This window comes from Aythya ferina, assembly GCF_964211825.1.
Source record: "Aythya ferina genome assembly, chromosome: W".
NCBI classification, from domain to species: Eukaryota; Metazoa; Chordata; class Aves; order Anseriformes; family Anatidae; genus Aythya; species Aythya ferina.
Window position 1 is genome coordinate 16,426,463 of NC_140313.1, and position 17,994 is coordinate 16,444,456.

Here is a 17,994-nt window from a genome sequence, read left to right on the forward strand (position 1 = left end):
GTCCCAGTTTCAGTTAGGACAGAGTTAATTTTCCTCCTAGTAGTTGGTAGGGTGCTATGTTTTGGATTAGGATGAGAAGAGTGCTGATAACATGCTGATGTTTTAATTGTTGCAGAGCAGTACTTAACACCAAGCCAAGGACTTTTCAGCTTCTCACTCTGTCCTGCAGCAAGAGCTGGGAGGGGACAGACCCAGGACAGCTGACCCAAACTGGCCAAAGAGGTATTCCATCCCATCTGACATTATGCTAAACAATATATAGGGGTGGCTAGCAGGGGTGTGGGGGCCGGCTGCTCAGGGTTAGGCTGGGCATCGGTCATTGACTGGTGAGCAATTGCATTGTGCATCACTTGTTTTCATACGCATTATTATTAGTAGCACTGTTATCATCATTATTGTTCACAGAATCACAGAATTTCTAAGTTGGAAGAGACCTCAAGATCATCGAGTCCAACCTCTGACCTAACGCTAACAGTCCCCACTAAACCATATCCCTAAGCTCTACATCTAAACGTCTTTTAAAGACTTCCAGGGATGGTGACTCCACCACTTCCCTGGGCAGCCTGTTCCAATGCCTAACAACCCTTTCGGTAAAGAAGTTCTTCCTAACATCTAACCTAAAACTCCCCTGGCGCAACTTAAGCCCATTCCCCCTCATCCTGTCACCAGGCACGTGGGAGAACAGACCAACCCCCACCTCGCTACAGCCTCCTTTGAGGTATCTGTAGAGAGCAATAAGGTCGCCCCTGAGCCTCCTCTTCTCCAGGCTGAACAAGCCCAGCTCCCTCAGCCACTCCTCATAGGGCTTGTTCTCCAGGCCCCTCACCAGCTTTGTCGCCCTTCTCTGGACCCGCTCAAGCACCTCGATGTCCTTCTTGTAGCGAGGGGCCCAAAACTGAACACAGGACTCCAGGTGCGGCCTCACCAGAGCCGAGTACAGGGGGACGATCACCTCCCTAGCCCTGCTGGCCACACTGTTCCTGATACAAGCCAGGATGCTGTTGGCCTTCTTGGCCACCTGAGCACACTGCTGGCTCATATTCAGCTGACTATCAACCATCACTCCCAGGTCCTTCTCTGCCTGGCAGCTCTCCAACCACTCAACTCCCAGCCTGTAGCTCTGCTTGGGGTTATTGCACCCCAGGTGGAGGACCCAGCACTTGGCCTTGTTGAACTTCATGCAGTTGACCTCAGCCCATCGGTGCAGCCTATCCAGATCCTCCTGCAGAGCCTTCCTACCCTCGAGCAGATCGACACACGCACCTAACTTGGTGTCATCTGCAAACTTACTGAGGGTGCACTCAATGCCCTCGTCCAGATCATTGATGAAGATATTAAAGAGGACCGGCCCCAGCACCGAGCCCTGGGGGACGCCACTAGTGACTGGCCTCCAACTGGACTTGACTCCATTTACCACGACTCTTTGGGCCTGGCTATCCAGCCAGTTTCTTACCCAATGAAGCGTGTGCCAGTCCAAGCCAAGAGCAGCCAGTTTCTTGAGGAGAAGTTATTATTGTTATTATTATTTTCCTGTCTTAATAAACTGTCTTTATCTCAACTGACATGCTTCACTTTCCTATTTCTCTCCCTCATCCCAGAGAGGGAGAGGGGAGGATGAGTAAACAGCTGTGTGGTGTTTAGCTGCCAGGTGGGTTAAACCACAACAGCTGCCCAGAGGCCATACCTGCCCTGTCCATAGGCAAATTGACTGCAGTGGGGCCTTGAGGCAGCACTGCCACGCTCCCATCCCAGCTCTGCCCTGGCTGCCCAACCCCACCAGTGCGGAGCTTCCCACCAGGAAGGAGCCTGCAGGCTTCAGAAGGAAAAATCCAAGCAGAAACCCCAGTAACATCAAGGGTTTGTTCCCAGATTAAAAATTACTTAGTAAATAGCCTTACTTGCTGTAAATGGAACAAAGATCTCTTCTGCAACCCAACATGCCACCAAAGCATAATGAAACAGCAGTTCAACACTGCGGTTATTTCTGCCAGCCCCAGCACAGCCATCTGCACTGGATGGGTGCTAGGTGCCTGGGGGAACGCTGCCACCACCACCACCCCAGCAGCTCTTCCCTCCCACACGTTTGCAAAGCAAAGGGAGAGCTGTGAAAGTTTCTTGGCAATGAGCGGCTGAGGAATTGCTGCCAGGCACGCAAAGCTGGTTCAATACACACACAGGATGCTGAGCATCACATGAGCACAGTGCCATGCTCATACCCTTGTATCCCACAGCACGCTGCAGCCAAAATCCCAACACTGGCTCCTCTGGGACCCATGCACCTTCTCCTTATCCTGCAAGGCTGCTTCCTGGGCATCACTGGATTTATCGGAGCCCAAGCCTTGCTGCTTGGTTCCTGATTACTGTACCCAAACGAAAGCCAGCATGCTCAGGGGAACTGCAAAGCCTTGGTGCCAATGCTCTGAAGGGGATAAGTGGCTGCTCAGCACTTCTGTAGGCCCAAAAGCACAGTTCACACCCCAAAGAACTTGCAGCATTCCCCATGCCCTGCCTTTTCTTTCCCCTACAGCTCATCAGCAGCAAAGCGAGGAAGCAGCCCCCAACCCCCCCCCCACACACACACACGCAGGGGTGCCCCCGAGAAGCACTACAGGAACTGTGGAGCACCCAGAGGCAGGACAAGACACCCCCCCCCCCCCCCCCCTTTTCCTGGCTGGAGTCCCAACTCACCCAGAAGCAGTCCTGGAACCCTGCCTCCGGCATGCTGCTGCAGCCCCGGGCTTCGGCTGCAGCTTCATAAGCTGGGATGGGGGCAGAGACCTGCAGAGCTGAGCTCACCACACAGCCCTAACCCACAGCCTCAGCCACAGCTGCAGAGGGCTTGGGGAGGGCTTTAGGGCACCTGAGTTTAGTGTCAGCCACACTCCCACCCCAAGTTCAGTGTCACTGCATGAGGTGAGCAGACACTGGCCTCAGAACAGGGATGGAAGATGAAAGCAGATGGACACCAACTGCACTCAGGATAGCCTGATTCACAGCCTCTAACACAGGACAGCTACAATAGGCCAGTGTGAGGAATGTTTTAACAATTCGTGTCAATAAAGAACAGTCCTGTCTGCCTCTGGGCCCTGCACTGGCAATTTAATTCTTGAACCACAGATGCAGTGTGTCCCAGTCTGCCCCTCATTCTAGTCAATTTATCAAGTCTTCAGAAAATACTCCTCAAATTTATGAACCTGTTTGCTTTTGTTATTCCGAATTTCTAACAGTTACAGCCTTTTTTCTGTCTTCTTCGAGATTAATTTAACACTGCTATAGGTGTGACTGTCCCTGTGAATGGCTGGTGAAGAATGTTTTAATTACTGGTGAAGTGTCAATAAGAAAGCTATTTGTGTTTGTATGAAGTCTTTGATGTCTGGGGTTTTCAGAACAACTGATAACAACTAGTGACTGTTATGGGATACTATGCAGGCCTCTGATATCTGGCCAGGTGGCCAAGAGATTAAGAAGAAGAAAAAAAGAAGCTGAAGGACGGCTGGGAGACAAGACCTGCAGGGGATGCTGTGTAAACTTGACACGGTGCCAAGGAGTACAAAGGGGAAGGACAAGAAAAAAACTTGGAGAGGAAGACTACGAGCCTTCAGCATGAAAGACCCCTAGAGACCCCCAGAGGGACCACCGGAGACTGATGCGCATGCTCCAGTAGGAGGGACTGAAACCCGGAAGCTAATTATAATAGCCTATTTTTTTTAGAAGTAGTAATGAATATGTATTAGCCTAGGAGCATAAAAATCAGCTGCTCGATGTAACTGGTGTGCGTCCTGGTGGAGCGGAGACTCCCGGTGCACCCAGTGCTGTTTGCTTACCTCTATTCTTTTAATAAATCCTATTTTTTTATTTAATCCTATTTTGAAGAATGAGCCATTTCTAACAATTTGGGGGCTCGTCCGGGATGGCTATGGTTCCTGAATTCTGATTTGATCTAGGAGAGGCGCCCCACCATTTGGTGGCTCCTGTTTGAGTCTGGTCGGGACTAATGCCATCCTAAACCAGAATAAAGGTAAGCAAAGAATTTGATTTTTTTTGAGCTCCCTTGCCGGCTGTTGTTTTTTTTTCCCGTAATTCTGCGCGCGAAGATCCAGACGAAGACGAGAGTCATAAGTGTTTGCGGATACCGTTCGGTTGGGATCCGGACAAAGACAACAGAGTCGTGTTTCCGGATACCGTTTGGTTGGGTAAAGGTGCGGTTGCCAGTGTTTGTGTGTGTGAGAGCGTAACTGAGACTTCTAAAGTCAGCGTGGAGGTCTTTTTGTTTTCTCACCGGTTCTAATCTCCTGCGGGAGATTTGGCCGGTGAAGGGAGTGATTCTATAGAAGTGGTTCCTATAGAATTCGGGGATACGTGGGTGGGTGACAGGTCCTAAACCCCCTGCAAGACACTCTCACTGGGGGCAACCAAGGGCTGTGGGAATTGCCACTAGTAAAATTCCCAGATGGGTCAGATAAAATCGAAGACCGAGGACCAGAAAGGGAGCAAATTACCAGATATACCACCAGAAAGTCCATTATGAATAATGATTAGAAATTGGAACAATAGGGGCCCCAGAAAATTAAAGAGTAAATTAAAAATGATCCAGTATTATATGATAGAATGACCAAAAGAACCCTTAAGACCCCATGTATTTTGATCCACAGAGGACGGGGTCTGTCAGGCTTTGAACATTAATAGTAGAATACCCGTGGATCGGGAAAAGAGCAAGCTGAAACATTGGAATTAGAAATTAGAGAGCAATTGATTAAGAATGCATATGTGCTAATTTGTGCCTGTGCTGCACTTATACCACCAGATAACAGGAGCCTCTTGGACCCCAAGAACCAGATCAAAAACAACCTCATGGTTCGGACTTTAATCAAGGGGTCTGAGATAAGGAGGACTGTTCACAAAGGGACAGGTTAGGAATATGTATAGGAATGTTTATGTATATGTAACTCTTTACTAAAGCAAGTTGCCACATTAGGTGTGCACGACTTTGGTGGGACTACCCGCCCCGTGCTGCACGGAACTGAGTAAACATACCTACTTTACAATCTTACTGATTGTGGGGTCAGCTTTCTGTGAGTCATTTTGGTGAGCCAGGCAGGAGACACTCTGCTCGGCTGTGGGATCGGCTGCAGCGTGGACGCCCCTAGGTGCACCTTGAGTGTTTTGCTCAGAGGGGACTCCACTCTCAGCTGCTCACCGCAGGAGCAAAGATCTCCTGAAACTGTAGACAAACAGTATGTTTTCAGCTGCTGGAGGGATACTAACTGGAGTGTTAATAATTGTATGTGTTTTTATGTATGTATTTTGTGTTGAAAGTATTTGTGTAAGTGTAAGGGTTTGAAACAAAGTGTTACAAGTCACTTCACAAAGAACTCAGAGACAATACTTGTTGGGTTGGTTATCATTCTAAATTATATTCCTGTGGTATGAATGAGATGTGTGAGAGGCCTCTGTGTGCGATTGTGCTGTGTGAGAGACAGCATTGCTGCAAAGCAAGTGCAGAGTTCCGATCCGTGGTTCCGTACTCTCTGCAAGGGGAGTGGGTGGAGACGAACGAAGTGCGTGACAGACTGAAAAGAAGTGCTGTTTTATCCAAGGTTTGAGTGGATCAGAGAGTCAGGAATGGAACAAATGCTTTGATATTTCATCTTCCTACAAACCAGTTGTGACTGAAGCTTATTGACAGAACTACAGCAAACCACAGAGGAAGGTAGTATTTAAATCCCTCACAGTTAACGTAACAGCTAAATGTGCAGGTGTCCTGAGACACAGGGACAATCAGTTCTGAAAGAATACATCTTCTGAAAGCCAGGCACGAGGAGCATGACTTAGCAGTTCTAAGAAATAGTCTGTCACAGTATTAGACTGTGAGAGGATAAGAATACTGTGAGGTATTAACTACCACCCATGCCAAGACAGCAGCTTGACAACTTCCACAGGTGTATGCCTTCCTCTGACATCATCTGTCTAGCAAAAACAATGAAAGCAACAAGAGCAACCCTCAATTGTCACGATGGGAACTGCAGTCAGCCACAAAATCCCATCACTACCCCTCCCAGGTTTTATACAGGCAGTTTGATCTACTCAACAGTCAAACGTACCCTGTTTTTTCAGAGTTCCTTTAGCAAGCATGTGTCCAGGGAAGTTGTGCACGTATGTAATTAAAGTAGCTAGCCAAAAGGACAGTAATTGAGAACAGAATATCCAAGTCTTTTTACATGGAAACTTTTATTCTCAGTGAGATCTGTACATTCAAGTCACGCATACTTTTAAGTCTTCAATGGAGCTGGAGCACGTGAGCACAAAAAACACCTTATCTGTTTGAATGGTTAAGAGTTTATGCCTCAAAAGTAGCCAGGAAATTTGTGACTATTTCCTTCAACTTCACTTCTGTCTGGTCAGAGATCTTCCCTTCGGTCCTGTTGAAGGAGAGTTCAATTAAGCTTCTGAGCTTCTGACACAGAAATGAATGTACAGTTAATTCCCAAGTAACAAAAAACAAACAAACAAACAAAAAAAAAAACTTTACTAACACAACATCCCTTCTCCTCAAGAAGAGTTAGTCCTGTTAAGAACTAAGGTTTGTCAACAAATACTCTCAGAACAGAGCCTTGCTGAACTGGGTACAGCTACGCCACAGAGGTGGAATGCACAGATCTGACTCAGGACAAAGCAAGCTAGAACCAGGTCACAGGACAAGACCATGGAAATACTCAAATCCCAACAGTCAGCTCAGTAACAAGGCAGCAAGCAGCACTTCATCTACAGTAGTCTAATAACTCAGCTATCAAAATCATGCCAGCTCACTGCCTGAAGTGATTTCAATTTCAGGTTACAGGACAAGCATGCAAATAGGTTCATTTTAAGCATCAGCTGGATTTCTTGAGTAAAAACTGCAGACAAGATACTGAGCTCTGGATAACAGCACAAGGACAGCAGGCAGGCTGATTTAACCTCCAGTCAGAGGCAGCAGAAGGCCTGATGTTCAAGGATACACTAGCTTTACAGTTCAGTGACCATTATCTGTGCTCCAGCTCTCACCCCTGGGATGAGCTAAGATGAATTATTATACCTGATCGTGGAGAGGAGGGTCTGGTGCTGGCTCAGTACGTGAGCTAGGAAAGCACTCTCAAATTTAGTGATTTTGCTGGGCTCCAGCTTGTCCAAGTGACCTCTTACACCAGCATAGATAACTGCAACCTGTTCCTCAATAGCCATGGGAACTGCATGAAAGAAAACATCCGTACTATTAGCAACTCTTGTGTCAGGATACATCAGTATCAGTCTCTCTGAAGATCAGCTGTATTTATGCAAGTCAAGCCTGCATTTACAATATCCAAAGGATATCTTCATGCTGCCACAAAGACCAACGCAACAGACTAAGAGGAAATGCAGGCACATTACACCCAAGACACTCACCGTACTGTCCTTGTTTGAGGAGTTCTGTCAGACGCACACCACGATTCAGCAACTGCTGTGTGGCAGCATCCAGATCAGACCCAAACTGAGCGAAGGCAGCTACTTCACGGTATTGAGCCAATTCCAGCTTCATGGTACCTGCCACCTACAATAAAAGGTGAGGTCACACTGAGTTTCCCTAGTTTTTAAATGAATCTAGTTGTCTGTGGGTCATCTTCAGCTGACAGTTCTTGCAAGTCAGCTAAATAGGTGATTAATCACATTTCTAAGAAATCCCACACTGTCTGGCCATAACTTGTTATTCCTCCCTGAAAGTATCACAATTGATACATCTAACTTGTATCTGGATTAAGAAGTGTAGCGTTAAGAGAGCATTCTCTGTATCCAACTAGATCAGCATAATTAAACTGACTATTTTTGACTGGTTTTGACTAGTCAAACATCTCTACACAGATACTCTTCCCTCCACTCCCCATGCCCCGCTTCCTGCCAGCATGTGATAGAAATACCACAGATCCCACAAGTTTGTTCTTTGAGAATTTTCTGAAGTTATTTCATAATACCAAGGAATTCAGAACTTAATTCCCTTTGTATTCATGACTCTGTAAAGAGTGAAATGGGTTGGACAGCTTGCACACTGCTCATCTGATGACAGAAGCTATCATTCCATGCTTACTTGCTTCATAGCCCTGGTCTGAGCAGCAGAACCCACACGGGACACAGACAGACCAACGTTGATAGCTGGACGGATACCTTTGTAGAACAGCTCTGTTTCCAAGAAGATCTACAGGAGAGATTTATTTTATTATCCTGGTTAGAAGCTCAGAAGCCTCCTTCAGACATGCCAGTACATCTGTGTAACTTACCGGCAGACAAAGAGTAAGCCCTACCTGTCCATCAGTGATAGAGATGACATTAGTTGGAATGTAAGCAGACACATCACCAGCCTGAGTTTCAATGACAGGCAGGGCAGTCAGAGAGCCACCTCCAAAGGAATCATTCATTTTGGCTGCTCTCTCCAGCAGGCGGGAGTGCAGGTAGAACACATCACCTGGGTAGGCTTCACGACCAGGTGGACGGCGCAGCAGCAGAGACATTTGACGGTAGGCAACAGCCTGAGCAGAAGCAAAAAGAAAGCTCTCAGATTTCAGTAGCTTGTTTAAAATTGGGATTTTTTTTAAGCCTAAGGTGATCTTACAGCTATAAGCATCAATGCTCAACTATGAGGCCTATAAAGCAACGTTTCCTGACCTGCTTGGATAAGTCATCATAGATGATCAATGCATGCTTTCCGCTGTCTCTGAAGTATTCCCCCATGGAGCAGCCTGAATAGGGAGCCAAATACTGAAGGGGTGCAGCATCAGATGCTGTGGCAGACACCACAATAGTGTACTTCATGGCATCTGGAAAGAATTTGAGAGACTTGTCACCTTAAGTACGTTACCTTATCATGCCAGTAATCAGCAAATGCAACATGTATACCAAGTGCTAGTTGCTGAAGTAAACCCAGGCAGTATCACTAGTTACAGGAAAGAACAACAGATATTAACCTATCATTTAGCTTGACTAACTCAGGAAATGTCAAGAACAAGTTTACAGCAGCTATTGTCTAGCACTCACAGATTATTTTTCATTTAAAGTGAGGCTTAAGCTTTGACTAAGACACCCTTGAGCTCTAGAGGAGAGGGATCTGGAAGTCTGATTTCTTAGCTTTTACAAGAAAGCACTACACTGCTTCACAGTCCAAAACAAATTGCCACTAAAATACCTTTTTTCCCTATTGGGTATGATTCTGCTTGACCAGCAGGCAAGAGGTAAGGTGCTTAATTTCTTCTAAACTCTGTTATATATGCAGCTTTTTTGTCAGACAAAAAACTGTTTCTGAAGATTCTATCACATAATGGATTATGTTTGGGCAGTAAAGTCTCTTCACCAAACTTTAAGTTGTCATTCACACTGACTTGTGCACAAATGAAGCAAACGCTAAGTCCATAAAAATACTTGTGGGCCACAGCTTATAATCAGGCCTGCCTGACTGTCAAGAGGAAACTCCCCCAACTCTGATGAAAAAAACATGAAGGATAATGTTTTTAGAAGAAATTCAACAGTTTCAGGGCATCATACTACTTTTCTAATCCAATGAAGTAAAAAGGTGTCCCATCCCTGAAAATGGCTGTAAAAAATCTACTTGTAGATTTTAAGAATCTACTTATTTATTTAAGAATCTTCTTATTTAAGAATCTACTTATTTAAGAAAATAATTTCGTCTGTACTTTCAATTAGACGAGCTGGCAGGGAAGAACACCAGCCTGGCTGAACAGAGAATTGTGGCTTGAGCTTAGGAGAAAAAAGAGGGTTTATAATCTTTGGAGAAGTGGGAAGGCCACTAGGGAGGACTATAAGGATGTTGCGAGGCTGTGCAGGGACAAAATTAGGAAGGCCAAAGCTCATCTGGAGCTCAATCTGGCTACTGCCGTTAAAGATAACAAAAAATGTTTTTATAAATACATCAACACAAAAAGGAGGACTAAGGAGAATCTCCATCCTTTACTGCATGTGGGGGGAAACTTAGTTACAAGAGATGAGGAAAAGGCGGAGGTGCTTAATGCCTTCTTTGCCTCAGTCTTTAGCGGCAATACCAGTTGTTCTCTGGATACCCAGTACCCTGAGCTGGTGGAAGGGGATGGGGAGCAGGATGTGGCCCTCACTATCCACGAAGAAATGGTTGGTGACCTGGTACGGCACTTGGATGTGCACAAGTCGATGGGGCTGGATGGGATCCACCCAAGGGTACTGAGAGAACTGGCAGAGGAGCTGGCCAAGCCACTATCCATCATTTATCGGCAGTCCTGGCTATCGGGGGAGGTCCCAGTTGACTGGCGGCTAGCAAATGTGACGCCCATCTACAAAAAGGGCCAGAGGGCAGACCCAGGAAACTACAGGCCTGTCAGTTTGACCTCAGTGCCAGGGAAGCTCATGGAGCAGATCCTCTTGAGAGTCATCACGCAGCACTTGCAGGGCAAGCAGGCCATCAGGCCCAGTCAGCATGGGTTTATGAAAGGCAGGTCATGCCTGACGAACCTGGTCTCCTTCTATGACAAAGTGACGCGCTGGGTGGACGAGGGAAAGGCTGTGGATGTGGTCTACCTTGACTTCAGCAAGGCTTTTGACACCGTCTCCCACAGCATTCTCCTCAAGAAACTGGCTGCTCTTGACTTGGACTGGCACACGCTTCGTTGGGTTAGAAACTGGCTGGATAGCCAGGCCCAAAGAGTCGTGGTAAATGGAATCAAATCCAGTTGGAGGCCAGTCACTAGTGGCGTTCCCCAGGGCTCGGTGCTGGGGCCGGTCCTCTTTAATATCTTCATCGATGATCTGGACGAGGGCATTGAGTGCACCCTCAGTAAGTTCACAGATGACACCAAGTTAGGTGCGTGTGTCGATCTGCTTGAGGGTAGGAAGGCTCTGCAGGAGGATCTGGATAGGCTGCACTGATGGGCTGAGGTCAACTGCATGAAGTTCAACAAGGCCAAGTGCTGGGTCCTCCACCTGGGGTGCAATAACCCCAAGCAGAGCTACAGGCTGGGAGTTGAGTGGTTGGAGAGCTGCCAGGCAGAGAAGGACCTGGGAGTGATGGTTGATAGTCAGCTGAATATGAGCCAGCAGTGTGCTCAGGTGGCCAAGAAGGCCAACAGCATCCTGGCTTGCATAAGAAACAGTGTGGCCAGCAGGGCTAGGGAGGTGATCGTCCCCCTGTACTCGGCTCTGGTGAGGGCACACCTCGAGTACTGTGTTCAGTTTTGGGCCCCTCGCTACAAGAAGGACATCGAGGTGCTTGAGCGGGTCCAGAGAAGGGCGACAAAGCTGGTGAGGCGTCTGGAGAACAAGTCCTATGAGGAGTGGCTGAGGGAGCTGGGCTTGTTCAGCCTGGAGAAGAGGAGGCTCAGGGGCGACCTTATCGCTCTCTACAGATACCTCAAAGGAGGCTGTAGCGAGGTGGGGGTTGGTCTGTTCTCCCACGTGCCTGGTGACAGGATGAGGGGGAATGGGCTTAAGTTGCGCCAGGGGAGTTTTAGGTTAGATGTTAGGAAGAACTTCTTTACTGAAAGGGTTGTGAGGCATTGGAACAGGCTGCCCAGGGAAGTGGTGGAGTCACCATCCCTGGAAGTCTTCAAAAGACGTTTAGATGTAGAGCTTAGGGATATGGTTTAGTGGGGACTGTTAGCGTTAGGTCAGAGGTTGGACTCGATGATCTTGAGGTCTCTTCCAACCTAGAAATTCTGTGATTCTGTGAGTTCATAACATTATAAGAACAGAATGCCCTCATTTGCCAGGCTGATGATTGAGATCTGTACCTGCATCTGTGAGCCTCTTCACCAGCTGCGCAACAGTAGATCTCTTCTGGCCAATGGCAACGTAGATACAGTACAGCTTCTTTTTCTCATCTGTTCCATCATTAAATCGTTTCTGGTTGATTATCGTGTCAATTGCAATTGATGTTTTCCTGTACAACACACAGTTTTGTTAAGCTACCCATTGTCCTCCCAACCTCCACCCAGCTGCATTCAGGTTCATGCAGTAGAGCATACTGCATTCAAGTCTATTTATAGAAACATTTTTCTTTGGGCATTTAACTTACCCAGTCTGCCTGTCACCAATGATCAGCTCACGCTGTCCACGGCCAATTGGCACCAAACTGTCCACAGCCTTAATACCAGTCTGCATAGGTTCCCGCACAGAGATTCTGGGAATGATGCCAGGGGCCTTTAAGCCAACTCTCCTACGTGTCTTCGATGTAATAGGACCCTTAAAAGAGAAAAAAAAACCCTGTTGCAGTCTGCATCACACAGGAGAAAGCTTAATGCTTAGCATTACACTGACCTTCCCGTCAATGGGATTGCCTAGCGCATCTACTACACGGCCCAGCAGCTCTTCCCCAACAGGAACATCCACAATGGCACCAGTCCTCTTCACGACATCCCCTTCCTTGATCAATCTGTCATTACCAAACACGACAACACCAACATTGTCGGGCTCCAAGTTCAAGGACATTCCCTATGACAAAGATCATGCTAACATGAGAAAAGTGATACCAATATCTATGGTAAATTTTTGATGCTTTAATATTGATGCAATTAGTCTCCAGCATGAAATATGGGACACTGTCAACAATTATCAATGTTCTGCTTACATCAAAATCCTAGAATATCCTGAGCTGGAAGGGACCCACAAGGATTGAGTCCAACACACTTATCTTCTCCCATACTGGTGACAGAACCTGCCTAAGCCTTTAGTTTACTACATAATTATACTTGCAGCAATCATTCCTCTCCCAAATAAAAACCAGAAAGGATAAGTAGGCTTCAAATACATTTCTCTTACCAAGGAATTAACAAGGGAACTGGCTTATCTGCCTCAGGCAAGCCAGAGCATTAACAATGCTGGAAGAGATGCTGCAGTTGTCTCAAGGAACAGTCAGCTTTTTAACTCTAGTCTACCCTTAGGACTAGCAGAATCACAGAAGCCTCCCGAAAACCAAAGAAAACAAAATCCTGTGCCAAATTAGCTCTTTACACTTCCTAGAGGAAAGTAAATAAAGCTCAAGTGTTGGCTAAGAACAAGATAACGATACCAAAAGCAAAGCATTACAAATTCAAAGAATATTTGCTTTCTGTAGTATTTGACTAGTAGTTAACTAGTTACTACACATTAACATTACAATGAAGTCTGTGAAGTCTCCATATGGTAAGTCCATACACAGTCTCAGATTCTCCTTTAAAAAGTTATCTGTTCATTTCAATGATAAATGAACTGCTTTAGTGAAAGCTCACCTTCAGCCCAGAAGAAAACTCAACCATTTCTTCTGCTTGGACATTTCTTAGGCCATACACACGGGCAATACCATCACCAATTGAGAGCACGCGGCCAGTCTCCTCAAGTTCAGCAGAGGTATCAGCTCCCAAAATACGTTCCTCAAGAATAGAGGATACTTCAGCAGTGCCTAAAAGATATTTCAAACCAGACTTCGCAAATTAAGGCTTACTGAATTTATACTGTGCCCATCTTTAATTCACAAGCCAAGGTACCCTCTTCCAGGTATACCATAAGTTCTAGCAGGGAATGTTTTTCCTTACATATGCTGCAGAAGGTAAGTAACAGTTTCTGTGCTCGCAGCCAATAAAAGCAGTTTCAGCTCATCACTGAACCGACATCAATCAAAACACTGATGGCTGTTTAGTTTTGCCATTGATTTCCTTCATTATGTCCTACACTGTTAGCAATCCCTCTGTCTGGAGGGCCATTAGACTTCACTCAGAAAGCACAGACATTCCCTCTCTGCAGGCAGTGCATTTACTTAGACTAGACCCATGAAAACATCGACTCATTTGTAACCCAGCGTATTCTAAAGGCACTTAATATGTTTACAGAACAAATTGCTCAATATAAGCTATAACCATGTATTTTCTATCTTCCTCCAATTTGGCAGTATGCCTCCAACAACTTTTTATTTCCTCAGCTAGGAAACAGTAAGCAACATAGTGAAACTTATTTCCTAGTAATACCTTTACTTAGCCTAAAGCACGTCAAAAATCATACACGAACTGCTACCAAAGCACAGCTATGCAGTGCTGCTGCCTTCTTAAGATGATAGCGGCACGTGAGTTATCATAATTAAGGACACAAGGTCAAACTCAAGCGGGCAAGAGAAAGCCATCCTTTCCCTGATGTTGCCAACAAGCAGACAGGAAATTGGATTTGAGTCATTTTTCAGATAATTCTGTAGGACTGAAAGACTGAATTGGATATTTGGGAGGCAAATAAGCTGAGTAAGTGTAGTTGGTTTACGTGGCAAGGTTTTGGTAGCAGGGGGCCATAGGGGTGGCTTCTGTGAGAAAGATCTAGAAGCTGCCCCATGTTTGGGAAGGGCCCCATTGTTTTCCAGAGCTGAGACAATAAGCGATGTTGTTTTGCGCCTCTGTGAGAGCATATTTAAGACAGGGAAAAAAACGCTGCGCCACACAGCAGCCAGGAGAGTGAAGGGAGTGAGAAACAGCCTTGCAGGTGCCAAGGTCAGTGTAGAAGGAGGGGAAGAGGTGCTCCAGGCGCCAGAGCAGAAGTCCCTTGTGGCCTGTGGTGAGGACCATGGTGAAGCAGGATGTCCCCCTGCAGCCCATGGAGTACCACGGTGGAGCAGGTGGCCCTGCACCGACAGAGGCTGCCGCCTGTGGAAGACCCCTGCCGGAGCAGATTCCAGGCCGGACCTGTAGCCCGTGGAGAGACCACGCAGGAGCAGGTGATCTGGCAGGAGCTGCTGCCCATAGGGGACCCAGGTTGGAGCAGTTTTCTCCTGAGGGATGGACCCTGTGGTACGGACCCATATCTGGAGCAGTTCTGGAAGAGCTACTGCCTGTGGGAAGCCCACACCGGATCAGTTCATCAAGGACTGCATCCCGTGGGTGGGACCCCACAGCACAGGGGACGAGAGTGACCGAGAAGGAGCAGCAGAGAAGTGCTGTAGACTGACCATAACCCCCATTCCTCCGTTCCCCTGCGCCACTCGGGGGGAGGAGGTGGAAGAGGGTGGATGGGGGGGGGAAGGTGCTTTTGGTTTCTTTCATTTGTTTCTCACTTCTCTAGCTTGTTAGTAATGAGCAATAAATCTTACTATCTCCTTATGCTGAGTCTGTTTTGCCCGTTACAATAATTATTGCGTGATTTTCTCGTCCTTATCTCAACCTTTGAGCCCTTTTCACATATTTTCTCCCCATTCCTCTTTGAGGAGGGGGAGTGAGAAAGCAGCTGTGGTGGAGCTCGGCTGCCCATTCGAGCGGAACCACGACAGTAAGCCAGCTGACATGACCACTCCATTAGTTTGGACATGCTCTGAACAATTATTAAAGTTAAGTCTGACAGACACGACCGCGTAACTAATATTTCACTTCCCAACACTAGCAATACATAAGCATCCTCAAATGTTGTCAGCTGACACATGCACCTCACACTCCAAGTTCAAATTACCTTGCCTGACTGATCAAGGTCTTAAGCAGTACTCTTATAATAAAGGCCTTTTTTCTGACTCACCGGTTTTCTGGAAACATGTTTTAGAAGCATGAACGTTTCTTGTAGCAACAACTGCTGCACCCAGGGTGTTTCTGGAAACCTAAAATAAGTAATTGTTTCAATAAGCACAGCCTCTTTGATCACACAAAATATTTTAAAGAGAGACTACATTAAATATATAACCTCATACTGAGAAATTTTAACGTCTCCATTTTGAATTGAACATCAAAGCTCTGTATTCACAGTTACAAAACTGAATCCAACATGAATAAACAACCACAAATACTAAAAGAGACTGCAGTAAATCACTTGCTGCATTTTTTTTTGCATAGCCCTTGTGTTACACTGTCACCACCACAGCATTGCAGCAGCTCCAACAGCAGCACCTCCTCTCATCTGCCACCATTCCCCACAGCATCAAGAGGTCAGTGAAGACCTCGTGCATCTGCACAAGGGGAAAAATAAGGTTATGTCTTCTGAGGACTGACCTTTCTTAGTAAAGTCTAATGGCAACATTTATGAAGCACGGCTAATATATATGATTACACAAAAAAACAAAAAAAGTTATGATAATGAATGTATTAAACAGCTGTTATATACCCCGAAGCTCACAGTGCAGTTCCACAGCAGTATTAATACAATTTCTCTGAAATCCCATGAAGGCCTCTGCATTCACCTCCACAAGGGACACAGGTTGGAGGGGGACCCTGACAGCTCCCTGCACCCTTCGTGGTGCCCCCCAGCAGGGCTACACACCGCAAACCCCACAGCCCCAACAGCACGCAGCCACTTCCTCCCCCCCCCCCCAACCAAGCCAATTTTCACCTTCAGCGAAGGGCACGGCGCCCCCTACCCCCCGTCCCCATTCCCCAAAACAACATATCCCCAGCAGGGCCCGGTCCCCTGGGTGCTGAGGCGATCCCCCCTCACCCCCACCCCATACCAGACCCCCAGGGGCCGCATGCCGACCCCCAGCCGAGCTGAGGAGGCCGCGGCCGCTCAATATCACCGCGGCCCCCAAGATGGCGGCAGCCGCCTTTCCCTCAGCCCTCCTCAGGCGCCCACTGAGCGGAGAAGAAAGCAAACTCACCAGGCTAGCATACCGCATCAAGGAGTGGGCGACGGTACCAGCCAGGCGAGTTGAGAGCATGGTGGTAGCGCCTGAAGCAGACAAGATGAAGCTACCAGTCCCACTCTATCTCCACAAAATGGCGGCGCCGCGCTCCGCCCTGATGGGCGGTGAGGCCACACCTGGGGTGGAGAGAGGGCTCGGAGCACTCCTCCGGCCACTCAGCCTTCCTCGTGCGTGCTTCACAACTTAAAGCGAGACATATTGTTCAAAAGGAATGGAAAATGGAGACTGTTAAGTCATGGAACTTAAAGGATTGTTTGTTAAGGATTGTTTGTTACCTTTCCTGATTGTACATGTGTATAGACATACTTGCGTTTAGTATGTAAAGCAATGTTCAGTATATTTAGAATGTTTGATGTTTGTGTGTGCGTGTTGGTGGAGCATAGACTCCCCGCACACCCAGCGCTGTTTACTTGCCTTTTATACCTTTTAGAAATATTTGCTTTATAAATATTACAAAATTCAGATTGAATTCAGACCTCATTTATAACACGTACAATCAGGAAAGGTAACAATCCTTTAAGTTCCATGACTTATTAAACTCGAGTCTCATATATATATGTAAAATCAGAAAAGGTAACAAACGATCCTCTAAGTTCCATAACTTAACAGTCTCCATTTTCCATTCCTTTTCTTGATTATATACAAGTCTCCATTTTCCATTCCTTTTGAACAATATGTCTCGCTTTAAGTTGTCAAGCAACTCGGTCTTCGGGCCATATGTATCCCGTTCTTCCCAGATCGAAGAAAAGCATATCCATCTCCTTTTCAAGGCCAATAGGGCCTGGGTCAAAAGGCACGTCCAGGTCAACAGGGGGCGTGACAGCAAAAGCCTTCGATTGCTGTAGCAGCAGAGGGGCCCGTGGCGTAGCAGTCGGATCAGTAAAGGAGCCCGCAGCTCCCTCACTGTCTGGCAAACCACACGTTTCTGACTGTGGTCCCACATGGCTCTTTAAGGCCTCAGAGACTGATCGCCAGGTGCTGAGCAATCCCACTGCAACCTTGCCGTTTTTAGTTGCAGAGTCCCACACCTTGACCTCAGTTTGGTCCCATATTTCAGGCTCATAAACTGTCCAATTGTTAATAAGGAGAATAAGCTGTAAGGTTACCAGGACAGCCTCTGTTCCTAAGGACGTATGATTCCCCATAATGCGCAGCTGCTTACCAGCGAGAGGCAGTTGTGTGCACAGGTCCGCTTCTCTCAGCTCGAGCTTCTCTCCAGCTCCAGTACGCCTGTTTCCAGTGACTTTCTGTACGAGCTTCTCTGAGCGGTTTGCTGAGTCTGGCCGAACCTATCTTCATGAGGCAATCAAAATGCCTGTTCCCGTCCTGGTCTCCATTCTGCCAGCCTGTTCCTCTTCACTTCTTTTTCTTGCTTCTTT

The 17,994-nt window shown here is 46.9% G+C and overlaps 1 protein-coding gene across 1 annotated transcript; it reads right to left on the reverse strand.

Moving 5' to 3' along the window:
- Positions 1–6,209: 6,209 nt before the first annotated feature.
- On the reverse strand, positions 6,210–16,768 carry LOC311426297 (ATP synthase subunit alpha, mitochondrial-like). The gene is made up of 12 exons (XM_084502641.1): positions 16,571–16,768; positions 15,502–15,580; positions 13,251–13,420; positions 12,301–12,474; positions 12,059–12,225; positions 11,775–11,923; positions 8,671–8,822; positions 8,310–8,534; positions 8,096–8,203; positions 7,420–7,564; positions 7,073–7,223; positions 6,210–6,419 (listed from the first exon to the last, which is right to left on the reverse strand). The coding sequence occupies exons 1-12, from the start codon at positions 16,628–16,630 to the stop codon at positions 6,338–6,340; spliced, it is 1,662 nt and encodes a 553-aa protein (XP_084358767.1). The 5' UTR covers positions 16,631–16,768; the 3' UTR covers positions 6,210–6,337.
- Positions 16,769–17,994: the final 1,226 nt, after the last annotated feature.

Excerpts from the sequence above, each read along its gene's own strand:
- LOC311426297 (XM_084502641.1), bottom strand. The coding sequence starts at position 16,630 with ATGCTCTCAACTCGCCTGGCTGGTACCGTCGCCCACTCCTTGATGCGG. Across the intron at positions 11,924-12,058 it reads ATTGGTGACAGGCAGACTGG|GAAAACATCAATTGCAATTG; the intron begins GTAAGTTAAATG and ends TGTGTTGTACAG. Across the intron at positions 8,823-11,774 it reads GAAGAGGCTCACAGATGCAG|ATGCCATGAAGTACACTATT; the intron begins GTACAGATCTCA and ends AATTCTTTCCAG.